Raw genomic sequence first — 12947 nt, forward strand, 5'->3', positions numbered from 1 at the left:
TTTGTTTGATTGCCAATTATTATCAATTTCCTAGCAATTGGCCACGCAAACTAATGCTCTTGGAAAGATAAAAGGAAACGCAGGGGGAGATTAGCCATGTCTCATGCTCCGAAAAGGGAAAAAGTAGGGTTAAAATTATGATAATATATTGACTAGATCCTAGTGGGGATCTCGGTGAGGTCCTGACTGAGTCTTAGTAGCATCCAAGCAAAATTTATGTAGTGGCTTGGTTGGGTATGGCGGTGTTCCGGTAGGGTCTGACCCGATAAAGTCTTGGTAGGCATATTTTGGTTTGGTCTATTAATTTGAAAATAAGAAATTTAAACTCGAAAAATGATTTATAGTTTAAAAAATAAAAAGAGAAATCGTTTTGCAAAAATTAAAGAATATTTTTTAATATATATATAACACTTAAAAGTATAAAAAAAATATTTTTCAAAAATCGGAAAATATAAAGTTAGAGAAATAAGAGCATTCCCAATGGAAGAGCCAAATGTTACTTTTATCTAGAATAGCTCTTCAAATGTTCAAAAAACCTCCCACATTGGATGAGCCAAAAATATATGTAAAATAGATATTTGATTAGAAAAGCTAAAAAAAAAAGTTAAATGTAGCAGCACTTTTTAAGGGAGCCATTTTATTTTTTAGTGTTTCTCTCTCCTACTTTATCTTTTTCCCAAATCTTTTCCCACCTTTTTTTTAGAAATATAGCTAATCGGATGTGGAGACACTTAAAAATGGTTTAGCTAAACTAGATAAAAGTGAGTTTTGAAGAGCCATTTTACATAAAAATATGGCTCTTCCATTGAGAATGCTCTAAGAGGAAAACAGAATGGGGGCATCTCAAGGCGGTTCCTTCCCGCCAAAAAGCGTGATGTGGCCTTTATCCCCACTATCTTTTCGTGGGGAAGTTAGTTCACGGATTACAGCATCCGTGGGTGGCCACGTTTCGGCCGAGCCACCATATTTTGCCACGTTTACAGTGTCACAGTCCTCCCCTTCATAAACAAAAAGCTGTCCACTTTCTTTCCTCTTTTGCACGCACTCCAAACGATGCGAAAGAGATAAAAAGAGAAGCCCGATCCTCTCTGTCTCTACTTGTATTCTTCTCATGGAGGTTCCCACTGGGCTCTCCGCCAAGCTATGCAGCTTTCTCTCCTTCCTGCCCTTCTTCTTCTTGCTCTTCATCCTCGGCATCCTTAAAGGTTTCATTATTCTCTATAACTCTTCTTTTTTATTTATTCATTTATTTTTATGTATTTATGATTAATTGAAGCGGGTATATGAATGCATCTGCAATTAGACATGCATGCGCTATAATGGGTGATGGGTTAATGGATTATATGCTATACATGTGTTTATTTCATATTTGATGAAATGCATAGTTGAATGGATTTGTGATCTTGTCCTTTCTTAACAATTAATTCCTTTGGCAGCGGCACTTGTTGGACCGGTAGTAGTAGGCATCATTTTGATTGGAAACTCAGCAGTTATACTTGGGCTATGGACTGCACATTTTGTATGGACTTATTACTGTGTGGTAAAGTATGTGGATGGTTTTTCAAGTCCCAAGTTCATGTTTTGTTTTCATGCCATGTGCTTCTGATTGGATACCTTTTGGGCCTATAATTTCAGAACCAAGAAGCTCGGACCAGTTCTGAAGGCTGTGCTGCTGGTTTCATTGCCAGTTCCTCTGGCCCTTTGGCCAGTCTTTGGAATTGTTGGAAGCCTTTTAGGGGGAGTAGGATATGGATTTTTTGTGCCTCTTCTTGCAACTTTTGAGGCTGTTGGAGAGAATGTCACGGACAAATTATACCACTGCTTTCTTGTAAGTTTCTCTTTCTGCCTTTTGCTCAGTTTTTTGTTTTTCGGGTCTAGCTTTTTGACTAAAATCCATGTGCATGTCTTACCTGAATACCTTACAACCTCAATGACAAATCCATTAGGCCCCAATTATATTTAACTTCTAGAATCCTCTATATGTGTCACAAATTCAATTATGAAGATCAAACCACTGGTTTAATCCCTAATGCAGCATTACAATCAGTAAATCCTGATCAATAAGCCTATGCTACTATATGTGTAACCGAGTCAATTGCTAAGACCAGATCACCGGTTTAATCCATATTAATGCAGCATTACAATCATTACATCCTGATTAATAAACCTATGCTAAATCCTCAAGGTAATCAGAAGTCTAATTACCTTGAGGATTGCCACTCTAGTCCTATTGGATAGGACACTTATAGGTCACAGCCTATCTTCTATCTGAAAGTCCATTCTGATCATTATCTTAACCACAGTACTAAAATTTTTCAAGTCAGGTTTCCTTCCCCGGATATATACACTAGGTCTGGTACAGGAGGCTGTTCCTGAGCTAAGCTAACTTGTCCAGTCGAATGTTCCTAAGGCAGCACAATGTCCCAGAGAAGATTAATGCGAGAATAATCTCTTAGTCCGAAGGTAAGTCGAGCAATCTTTGAGTGTGTCGTGGAGTTCCTCCCATGGTGGGGATTTCCTCTGCTTGTCGCCCACCCTACCTTGAAACCTGTGGCGCTTGTCTTGCAATCAGGGTGTCGGCAACTCTTGGACCAAGTTCTAGCCTTGTGCTCCTTCAAAGTTAGAGTCTCCGATTTGTTGCAACAAACGTTTTTTTCACTAGGCGGATCAATAAACAGAACGAGTATCGCAGCATTGGTCCGTTAACATTGACTCAATTACTAAAAGCATACTCTAAACTTGGACTTTACTTGGCCGGAATGTGATTTCCCATTTTCCCTCTAAGTCTATCGTATTGTTGTGGCTCCTAAAAGTCTACCGAACCTTATAACCTTTGCTCTAATATCACAACTATAACTCTCTTGGCCCATTAGGGTTAGGTTCGTCATCTTAGTCTCTCAGAGGCACAGAGTATTACAAGGTTTACTAGAGCAACTAACTAAATGCAAAAATAAATGCATGATAAGGAAACAAGATTAATTAAAAATTGTCATTTAATGCAAAGACGCTTGTGCAACTGCACTAAATTTTTTTTTTTTTTTTGAAATGTAAAGTTTCGTGCTGAACTCTATTCGTCTCCTATATTCCCATCCTGCCCCTATGGCTTCATGCTTGTAACCTGAAAAACAAAATAAAAAGGGTGAGCAAAGAGGTTCAATAAGAAAAATCCCCTACCATGAAAACGGTTGGGTTAAGTTCATTTTCTTTAAAACCACTTTTTCCTTAAAAAACCACATCAAAGCACATTTATTTATTCTAAACATGTATATATAGATACTCATACAACATTCTCTTAGTATGGCCGATGTACACAATTACGCCCCACGTACTGGGATTGCGCGTAATCCCAATAAGTGTGAGAATGAGGTTAATTGAAAATTTAATTTTTGATGAAAAATAACCCACTAGACGTGAATAGTAGTAGGTTCTAGAATTTTGGTTCTAATTGTCTTGGTTTAGGTGACCAATCCAAGGGTTGTGGTGATTTCTCACTAAAAATCTTGGCCCTTGGTTAATAGGTGCAAGATAGGAAAATAAAATTTGAATTACATTTTTAATGTAGAGACCACACATGGCCGGCGATAAACTTTTGCCTTAGGTGATTGATTTCAACTTAATGCCTACCATTTATTTCTCAATGGATGTAAATGACAATAAGACTAGGTTCATAATTGAAATTTTATTCTTGGCATTTCTTCTTCCCTTTCTGGTCATTAACTCGAATTTTAAGGTTTGTAGGAGATGTTTTTTTTTATAGGTGAATTTTGTAGGAGATATTATGTATGGGCGGCTAGGGTAATTAGGGTTAGGATTATGCATTAAAAATTTTCCTTTTAGGAAATTAGGCAAAAGTTGATGCAATATAGAGTTTTGTCGATCCTATGCCCCCCTAAAATTACTGTTGCTAATGATTTTATTAAACTAACCATGTCATTCAAGATAATACCTTAAAAAAATAACGCTGACTTGGCAGAATAATGTGGCATGGGGATACTTCTCGCTCTTTGATAGGCCTTGATGTGGTAGGCCATTAAGTTTTTTGATGGAACACAGACGGAGGGACCAACTGTATTTATAAGATGTTCGCAGGTACAATTTGTAATACTTTTGTAAACTGAGGTGGCTATTTGATACCAAGGCAAACCACGTGTACTAAAAAAGTATTTAACCCTAAAATTAAATTATTTATTTTATGCGTAATCTATGTTTTCATCTACTCACTAAGATAATTCCATCTAATAATGGGTTTGCACTCTCTAAGCCCATCTACCTGGGCTAGGCCTACAAATTACTTTAGCTTAGGATTGGGGTCGTTACAATGTTATTCTCAAATGGTTCTTATGTGGTTCTTATGTGTCTTTTGGATAGAAATGGTTTTTTACTTCAGTTAAGCTGTGCCTGTTTCTCTTGAAGAGACATAGTGAACCACCTTTTTTGTGCAGTGTGTTTGTAAATACATAAATGCAACTAATTCTGCTTTAATATCACAGCTTTATCTATTATATGAGATTCTAATAAGGAATAGCCCAACCAAGAGCTAATAAATTTTCTGACTTGTTCTTATAAGCGTGGTAATTGGTTTTACTATAATTTCTTAATTGCTAAAAATTTTGTCATAGCAATGTCTTTAACTTTAGTTAAAGATCTTAACAGATCCATTGGAACTTGCATATATTTATTTTTTGCCTATGTGTACCAAATATTTAACAACTTAGAGAAAGTGTTAACCATACTTGCGCTATTACTCCAAAAAGACTAGTGAAATTGCAATTAAAGTTCACTAGAATAATTTACAAAACTCAGTCTCAGCTAGTAAGGAACCAGTGTGGGACTTGGCATCCATGAGCATTTTTATAATGCATTCATCCAATGTAGGCAATTTATCATTCCACTATAAGACTAAATTTTTCAAGTGTCACAAAATAGCTGGTATAAAGCTTTGCTTAATTGAGTTTTCCTTAAAGTTTTTAGCAATTCATCTGGGTGGCTTGCTCTTTTTACAACAGGATGGTTGTTGGTCTACGATTAAAGGAGGCTGCATGGTAGTGCAGGATTTCACAGACTTTTGCTTCCACTCATACTTCTCGTACATGGATGAGCTAATTGAGACAGTGCTTCCGGATGAAAAGCCTATGGACATTAAGTGAGAAATATTCTGTTTGATCCTATTCTGTATGGTTACAGATTCTTTAAGACATATTCCATTTTTTCTTTGCTAGGTTATCGAAATTGCCTAGTTGTTTGCTGGCAAGCCTGATTGGTGTGCCAGTAGATATGCTTTTAATTACCACTGTTGCTCTGTGGAAAAGCCCTTGCATGCTATTCAAGGGCTGGAAGAGGCTGCTAGAAGACTTGATTGGGAGGGAAGGACCATTCTTAGAGAGAGTATGTGTTCCATTTGCTGGCCTTGCTATCATCTTATGGCCATTGGCTGTTGTGGGAGGCGTGATAGGTGCTATTGTCTCGAGCTTCTTTTTGGGGCTCTACAGCGGAGTTATTGTCCATCAGGTCTGTCATAAGTTGCTTTTCTCATTATGACAGTGAATTCAGGTTTTGATGATGTAAGAAATGTATTTTTTGATGAATTTGTATTGGTTTGAAGTTTTATTTGAAAAGAGATTTATAAAATTTCCAGGAAGGCTCGCTTCATTTGGGACTTGCGTACATCGTGGCTGTGGTTTCACTGTTCGATGAATATGTAAATGATTTACTCGCCTTGAGGGAGGGATCCTGTCTTCCGCGGTATATTTTCTTCTAACTAGCTTTTTTCTCTTAGCCCTCACCCCCTTCCGTGGCGGGATTCTTTTTTCTCTTGTAGCAAGTGAAAAGAAAGCAAGGTAAAAAAAAAAATGTTTTGGGAATATTTTAGTGAATTGTTGTGTTGAAGAGAGAAGAAGTGGGGACATTAGTTTTTAGAATTCAAGTCATTATTATTGCTCGCGAGTAATTATTCATAATTTATATGGATTGATTTGATTCTGTAAAATTGTCGACAGCCAGGCCTAAATACCGTAGAAACATGAGCCCCAGCTCAGAGAGAAAAAAACTAGGTGACAATCATATCGTCAACTCAAAGAATGGGAGGGATAACCCGTGCACTTCAAAACTCATCTCAGAGAAATCAAGAACTATGAAGTGGACAATTCAACAATACAAACCAATGCAGGTAAGAACTCATGAGGTACTTCTTCTAATTAGTATCGGTCTTGTGTGGATTTCATTGATTTTGTCAATGTTGCAGGTATGGGACTGGTTGTGTAAATCCTGCGAGGTTAATGGTCGGATTCTCCTTCGTGATGGTCTGATAACTCACGAGGACATTGAGGAATGCATTCTGAGGGGTAATTGTAAGAAGTTGGGCATCCAATTACCCGCTTGGTCTATATTACAGTGTCTGCTTGAATCTGCAAAGTCCAACTCATCTGGGTTGGTGATCTGTATGTCTCTCAAACTTTTGTTCTTACATACACGTACATAAGTATCAAGAGGTCTAGTCATGATCATGCAATCGAATTTCCCAGCCGACGGAGTGGAGTTGACGAGGGTGAACGGGCCAAGGGATAAAGTGTTCGAGTGGTTCATTGAGCCCCTATTAATCATGAAAGAGCAAATAAAGGGACTCCAACTAGATGAAAATGAAGAAATATGCCTGAGAGAGCTTGTTATGAGAGGCAGAAATGAAAAGCCCGAGGAGTGGGATGACACTGAATTTGCATCCAGTGACAACGTCAGAAGAGCACAGTTGCAATCCATTATTAGAAGGTGCACTTTTGAATATTGTATCTGAAATGAATCAAGTGTTCATGTCTTTTCCATTAGAAATAAAACTCTGAGTGTGCATTTAATCCAAAATTATAAGAATTGAGAAAACTTCAGCTCTTCTATTTCATCAGTACATGCTATTAGAACATAAAAAGCCTTGGCCATAATTTTCTAATGTACCTCCAAACTAGCTAGGCAATTAATTTTGCTTCCCCCTCTCCTTTTTGTCAGACAACAGGGAATTGTAGCTTCAATGTCCCGGATACCAACCTTCCGACGTCGCTTTAGGAATTTGGTGAAGGTGTTGTACATAGAAGCAATTCAGAATGGTGCTTCAGCTAATCATATTGGGGGAATCTTAGAAGCCAGATATGGCAGCAAGAAGTGGATTCAAGATGAAGACAGAAACAATGGAGACGAGGGAGAGCGTAGTACATATGACAATGGGAATGTAGTATAAATGAGTTTGTAGAATTACATTTTTCAAAGGATACAGTACTAGGGGCTTTTATTATGTTGCCACAGTACTTGTTTGGAGAAAATGGTCTTTTCATTTTGAAAGAAAATATTCTAACAGGTTATTTTGGTCGCAAAAGCATATGCACCCCACGGGCTTGGTTCTATATTTACACCATAATCTTTTGAGGACTTTTGTTTTTGTCATTTACAACGAGGGTAGTTTGACTATTTTACATCAAAGAGATCGAGAATAAAAACAGTATTTTGTATTTTGACTTCCAGCGGATTGAATACAATGAATGTTATTGTATACTTGTATGAGACCCAATGGATGAAATAATTACTTTTAAAAAATAAAATAAAATGGGAGTAAATTGAAAATAATAAATTAAATTAATATTTTAAGACAGACTGTGAGTCTGTGACAATGACCACCAAACAATGGACGATTCGAAAGAAGCATAAAAATTATGCTTCTTCCAATTCTATTGCTGACAGATGGAAAATGGTAAATACTTAAAACAAAAAAAAACCGTTTGGTATTGAGTGGACAAAGAAACTGCATTTTGTGGTAAAAAAATCTGTAAGGAGGTTCCCATAACCCCTTGTCTTTCGGTACCCCTGCAGAGTTTTCAGCCTCAAGAAGGAGACTTTTTCTCCATCAAAACAAACTTCCTTGTCTATCCCCCCCTGCCTTTCTTCCTTCGCCAAAAAGCTCTGTCAAACAATTTTCCTGAGAATCTTCCATTTCTCTTGAGCTTTTCATCTGTTGCCGGCCTGCAGAAGTCTTGGGTGGCTGAATTTTCTTATCAGATTCATGCTCTTTAAGGTAACATGCAGATCTCTACTTTCATGTCATGATGAAATTAATGATGTTATGATTGGTCTTGGGGCAACAAGAAGAAATGGAACCCAAATAGGTTGTCTGCTTGCCGGATGTTCAATCTTGCTCCCAGAAAAGAAAATATATACCACCTTCCCCGGCCTTTTGGCTTTCCTAGGACAAAAACACATACAAAAATGTCTTTTGGTCGGTCCATTAGAGCACAGTCATTGAATCAACAATTTCCATTAGCAGAGAGAATAACTGTTGAAGAGCCTGCAGCAGCAGCAGTAAACAAAAGTGCTCAAAGCACTGTCACCTGCGTCTACCAGGCGAACATTGCCGCGTATTGGCGGAGAGTGACGGTGTCGTGGTGCAAGAACCTCATGAACCATTCCTTCAGCATTAAGGTGGATAGTCTAGAAAGCGACTTTCATTACTCCTGCAAGATTGATCTCAAGCCTTGGCATTTCTGGAGCAAAAAAGGGTACAAGTCGTTTGAGGTTGAAGGGAATCAAGTGGATGTGTACTGGGATCTCCGTTCGGCTAAATTTGCCGGTGGCCCCGAGCCGTGTGCAGATTATTATGTGGCTCTAGTATCGGACGAAGAGGTGGTGTTGTTGTTGGGAGACTATAAGAAGAAGGCATACAAGAGAACAAAATCCAGGCCGGCCCTTGTGGACGCCTTTCTAGTGTACAAGAAGGAAAATGTATTCGCCAAGAGAAGTTTCTCCACCCGGGCTAAATTTGACGAGAGAAAAGAACACGACATTGTGGTCGAGAGCTCGACATCTGGGCCTAGAGATCCTGAAATGTGGATTAGCATAGATGGGATTGTGTTGATTCATGTAAGGAATTTGCAGTGGAAGTTCAGAGGGAACCAGACAGTATTGGTTAACAAGAACCCTTTGCAAGTGTTGTGGGATGTGCATGATTGGCTGTTCAGCAGCCCTGGTATGGGGCATGGCTTGTTTATATTCAAGCCAGGCGCACCAGATCATCAATGTGATCAAAGTGACATTAATGAAGGCAGCAGCCATAATGGAGATACTACTACTACTACCGTTGACAGCGATGGCAGCACAAGTGGGTATTACTCTACTCGGAGTAATGCTCATGTAACATCACCTGAATTCTGCCTTTTTCTTCATGCTTGGAAGATTGATTGAGTAGTAGTCATCACAATTTTACTTTTACATTTATATTTACATACATATATATATATATATATATGTATGTATATTCATGAACTAAACATTTTGGGAAGATCACCAATATTGTAAACTTGATTAGTTCTATCCATCCATGGGCCTTTTTATAGTTGTAAATTATGTTACTAATTACATTTTTTTAAATTATTTGGGCTCAACACTTTATTTCACCTGCTATATATATATATACTTGCCATGATCGATTATTATTGCAGTCTGCATATAGGATCTTTCATTAGTTTAGGGCTTGTTTAGGTTTTGCAGTTTTCAAAAGTGAAATTGTAAATTAATTGGCCTTTAAAGTCATGGGTTTTTAAAAATCTACACATTTTCTGCGATTTGAAAACGTATATTTTTCTACATTTTCATCGTATTGTAATTTTTTTGAAAAACACAATTCCAAATAATCTATTTTTTGCGATTAGGTTTAAAGTCGTGCTTTTGATCTACAAAATTACAATGTTAAACACACTCTTAATGCTGCCTTGCTGCGATAGAGATTGTTCACAGATGTGTAGGGGTCTAAGGTATAATAGTACTCTTAAGATAATTCAAAAGGATTGTTGCATGGCGAATGTTGGAACAATTTGAAATCTCCTGAAGAACTGTATAAAAGACCAAATACAGGAAATATCAAAATAAAAAAGCCAGAGACCAATGTCTCACTATAATGCCTCAGATAAAGCCTAATATCATTGGATAAACAAACAATGTAAGACTTAACACTTATGAACATGTTTATAATTGGAATATGAAAAATTAAGCGTCAATGTTATGTGCGATCACATTACAATCATAAATAAACTAACGGTACCATCAGTTGTCTAATTATAAATTAGTGCTCCTATAATTAAAGACTGTCATTAAAATTTATAGAAGTGCCAATCACCCGGCACATTAGGTTGTAAAATGAGCCGCTTCCAATAAGATTTTTAGAAGCATTCCTAACTCTTCTCCTTATCTCTCTTCTATTAGAATTAATAGTAAGAATTATCCTTATAATCCCCATTTTTATTATTGGTTAGGAAAAAAAAACATCATTTAAAGATTAGGGAAAAATGTAAAATTAGTCAATGTGGTTTATTTAATTATAAATTAACTCTATGTGGTATCAAAATGAATTCAAAGGTCCCTGAGTTATGCCAAAAAAATAATTTAGTCCTTATAGCTAAAGTCCGTACTGGCTACAGCCAAATTCTGTTCAAATTGGTTTTTTTATATACCTTAAGGATATTTGAGTTTATTTTGATATGACATGAAACTAATTGTAAATCAAGTAAACCATTGGACTAATTTTACATTTTTTCCTAGATATTATTCCAGAAATATTATTCTAGAAAGTGCTGAACGGTGCCGTTCTGAAGACCGCATAAAACAAAGAAAAAGGAAGGAAAGGTCCTCTCTCCTGTGCAGTTGTCTTTCATTCTGGGGGAAGAAGAAGAAGAAAGAGAGAATGAAGGTAGTGTTCCTTTTCAGAGATTCAGAGGGATTGGCGTCTGCCATCTACGATTCTCTCCACCCTAACCCTAACTCCTCTCTTCTTCAGGGCCCACGGTAAGCTAATGCTCTTATGGTACACCATCTCATCTCTCTCTCTCTCCCTCAGTTGCTCAGTTGCTTAATTCCTTTCTGTTTGCGTGTGCAGGGAAGAGTCGTTGGAGCTCTCATTGGAGCGGTACGGAATTAAGGATCAGAAAGCGTCTGCCAAGGTCATTCACTATGTTGATCAACAGGTACTCTTCTCACCACCCCAGATTCCAAAATTTCCTTGCTTTCTTACAGATTTTTTTTTTTTTTTGTTGACTAGGTGATTAACCTTTTAGAAATTTGGAAGTCTCCCCTTAGCAATTACAATTAGGCCATCGATTATGTTTAATGGGTTCCAATGTTTGATTACTGTTGATCTTGGATTGCTAAGTGTGTCACGTTTTAGAATGAGGGAGTTGTAGTTGGTTGAAGTAAGGGACTTTTGATCAAAAACCAAGGTAGAATTCTCTGTGGTGTCGAAGCATCCCAAATATGATATGGCCTGCCCAAACGTAGCTTTTTATATTATTTGTAGCATTTGTTGTGTTTGGAAATTGGACGGACGGCTATTTTCTCTTTTGTTCTTTTGACAAGGGATTTTAATTTTTCACTTTGACATTGTGACATGAGCAATGCACTTAGAAATGATGTGGCGCTAGAATTGAAACATATCTGGGTTTTGTAAGATTTATGTGATATCTAGAGGGGTTTAGTTAATGGCGGTTTCCGTGAATCATCCAGTTTGGTTCTGATGCCTAGAGAGAATGGGAGAGAACAACAACCACCTGCAAAAATTTTGTTACTTTGCTCCAGTTCCACCCCACACTACATTTTTCCCCCTCGATATCTTATTTAATTTTGAAAGCTCTTGCCTGACCATGTAGACAGGCAAATGGCATACTGTGTAACTCAACCTTACAGCTTCATTTAATAGGTTGTACCCTTACTTGGATTTTTTTTTTTCTCTTTATTTTCATTCAGGTTTCACTTTTGTTAATGGAAACTTATGAGCCACCAGTATTGGCCTGTGCTGTTAATGAAGTTCTATCACAAATAACAGGAGAAAAATCATCCTCAATGCCCACACTTATAGTCCCATTTGTCCTGGCATCATCAAAGTTTAAGTGGGAAAGCAAACCTTTAACAACAGATGAAAGCAAAGCTTCCATTTATGGAATACAGATAGGCCCAGAAACAGATGTAACTCTGGCCATGGCTGCCAGAACCCAGAAGGTGCCATCATCGTTGCAGATTCATCACGAACCTTCAGCCTGCCTTCTTCATTTGGTCCGTGTCTTGAAGTTGCCAACTTTTGTTCTTATTGGGCCAATAAGAGGTCGACCTGCATCTGATAAAGCTCTAGGAGAAGAACTTGAGGTATGCATACTCTAGTTACTTTCAGCTAATGCATTTATATTGGTGAAATTGCTTATATAGTAGATTAGGTATATTTAAACTAAGACTCAGAGGCCATGTTGAGATAATGGATTTTGAAAGCTATTGCAACCTTTTTCATGTTTTCCTGTGGAGATAAGAACTGCTTTTCTCTTCCTTCCTTTTTCCTACCATTTTATAGTTGTTCTGGTTATCTGGATTTTATACCATCTGATTCGTGGCCGGTTCTCTTCTCCAGATACTTTATGAGATGGGAGAGCTTTTGGCAAGCGCTTCTGGCCTGTGCTTTTTGAGAGACAGGGTCATGTGGCAACCAACAACAAATACATCAAAGGATAGTGAGGAGCCATGGCGTGCATTATATGGTTGATTCTCAGGTGTTAGTAAAGCTTTAGATACTGTGATGCAACCTATCACGTGATGGATTTGGTTGAAACTACTTTAGTCTTATTTTTGAGATTCATGTACCAAAGCACAATGCTTAGAAGTTAATTTCCTTACTTTAGATTTCTGGTTCTCAACTGCCAACAGAAAAGATGCTTAATGTTGTATGCAACTCAGTTGGTCTTTTTCTTCATTGCAGTGGAGATGAGTTGGTCTACGGCCATTGTAGAAATCATTTAGCGTTTCAGGCTATCAATTATTATTATTATTTTATTTGTTTATAATGCCACTTAATGACAACTGAATTTTGTTTTGGGTAAAACAAGATAGCACACGGCGTGCCTGCAAATTTTTTTTTTTTTTTTTTGTATTAAAATATTTTTTAA

The 12947-nt window shown here is 37.4% G+C and overlaps 3 protein-coding genes across 3 annotated transcripts; all 3 read left to right on the plus strand.

Moving 5' to 3' along the window:
• The first annotated feature begins 958 nt into the window (after window positions 1–958).
• Window positions 959–7350, plus strand: LOC132181085 (uncharacterized membrane protein At3g27390). Its single transcript, XM_059594149.1, has 10 exons — window positions 959–1205; window positions 1437–1545; window positions 1636–1828; window positions 5007–5143; window positions 5220–5508; window positions 5636–5742; window positions 6001–6166; window positions 6242–6437; window positions 6522–6762; window positions 6994–7350. Exons 1-10 carry the CDS (start codon window positions 1112–1114, stop codon window positions 7220–7222), a joined length of 1761 nt encoding a protein of 586 aa, XP_059450132.1. The 5' UTR covers window positions 959–1111; the 3' UTR covers window positions 7223–7350.
• Window positions 7351–8241: 891 nt separating this feature from the next.
• On the plus strand, window positions 8242–9213 carry LOC132180589 (uncharacterized). The gene has a single exon (XM_059593468.1). It carries the CDS (start codon window positions 8242–8244, stop codon window positions 9211–9213), a length of 972 nt encoding a protein of 323 aa, XP_059449451.1.
• Window positions 9214–10659: 1446 nt separating this feature from the next.
• On the plus strand, window positions 10660–12754 carry LOC132182295 (uncharacterized). The gene is made up of 4 exons (XM_059595497.1): window positions 10660–10809; window positions 10901–10988; window positions 11764–12159; window positions 12416–12754. Exons 1-4 carry the CDS (start codon window positions 10709–10711, stop codon window positions 12545–12547), a joined length of 717 nt encoding a protein of 238 aa, XP_059451480.1. The 5' UTR covers window positions 10660–10708; the 3' UTR covers window positions 12548–12754.
• The last annotated feature ends 193 nt before the right edge of the window (window positions 12755–12947 follow it).

The sequence above is a fragment of the Corylus avellana genome, chromosome ca5 (assembly GCF_901000735.1).
Source record: "Corylus avellana chromosome ca5, CavTom2PMs-1.0".
Classification (NCBI taxonomy): domain Eukaryota; kingdom Viridiplantae; phylum Streptophyta; class Magnoliopsida; order Fagales; family Betulaceae; genus Corylus; species Corylus avellana.

Bases quoted from the DNA above. Each gene is read 5' to 3' on its own strand.
- LOC132181085 (XM_059594149.1), top strand. From the start codon at position 1,112: ATGGAGGTTCCCACTGGGCTCTCCGCCAAGCTATGCAGCTTTCTCTCC. The intron at 6,438-6,521 runs GTATGTCTCTCA...CGAATTTCCCAG, and splicing joins CTCATCTGGGTTGGTGATCT to CCGACGGAGTGGAGTTGACG. The intron at 6,763-6,993 runs GTGCACTTTTGA...CCTTTTTGTCAG, and splicing joins TTGCAATCCATTATTAGAAG to ACAACAGGGAATTGTAGCTT.
- LOC132180589 (XM_059593468.1), top strand. From the start codon at position 8,242: ATGTCTTTTGGTCGGTCCATTAGAGCACAGTCATTGAATCAACAATTT.
- LOC132182295 (XM_059595497.1), top strand. From the start codon at position 10,709: ATGAAGGTAGTGTTCCTTTTCAGAGATTCAGAGGGATTGGCGTCTGCC. The intron at 10,989-11,763 runs GTACTCTTCTCA...ATTTTCATTCAG, and splicing joins TTCACTATGTTGATCAACAG to GTTTCACTTTTGTTAATGGA. The intron at 12,160-12,415 runs GTATGCATACTC...TCTCTTCTCCAG, and splicing joins CTCTAGGAGAAGAACTTGAG to ATACTTTATGAGATGGGAGA.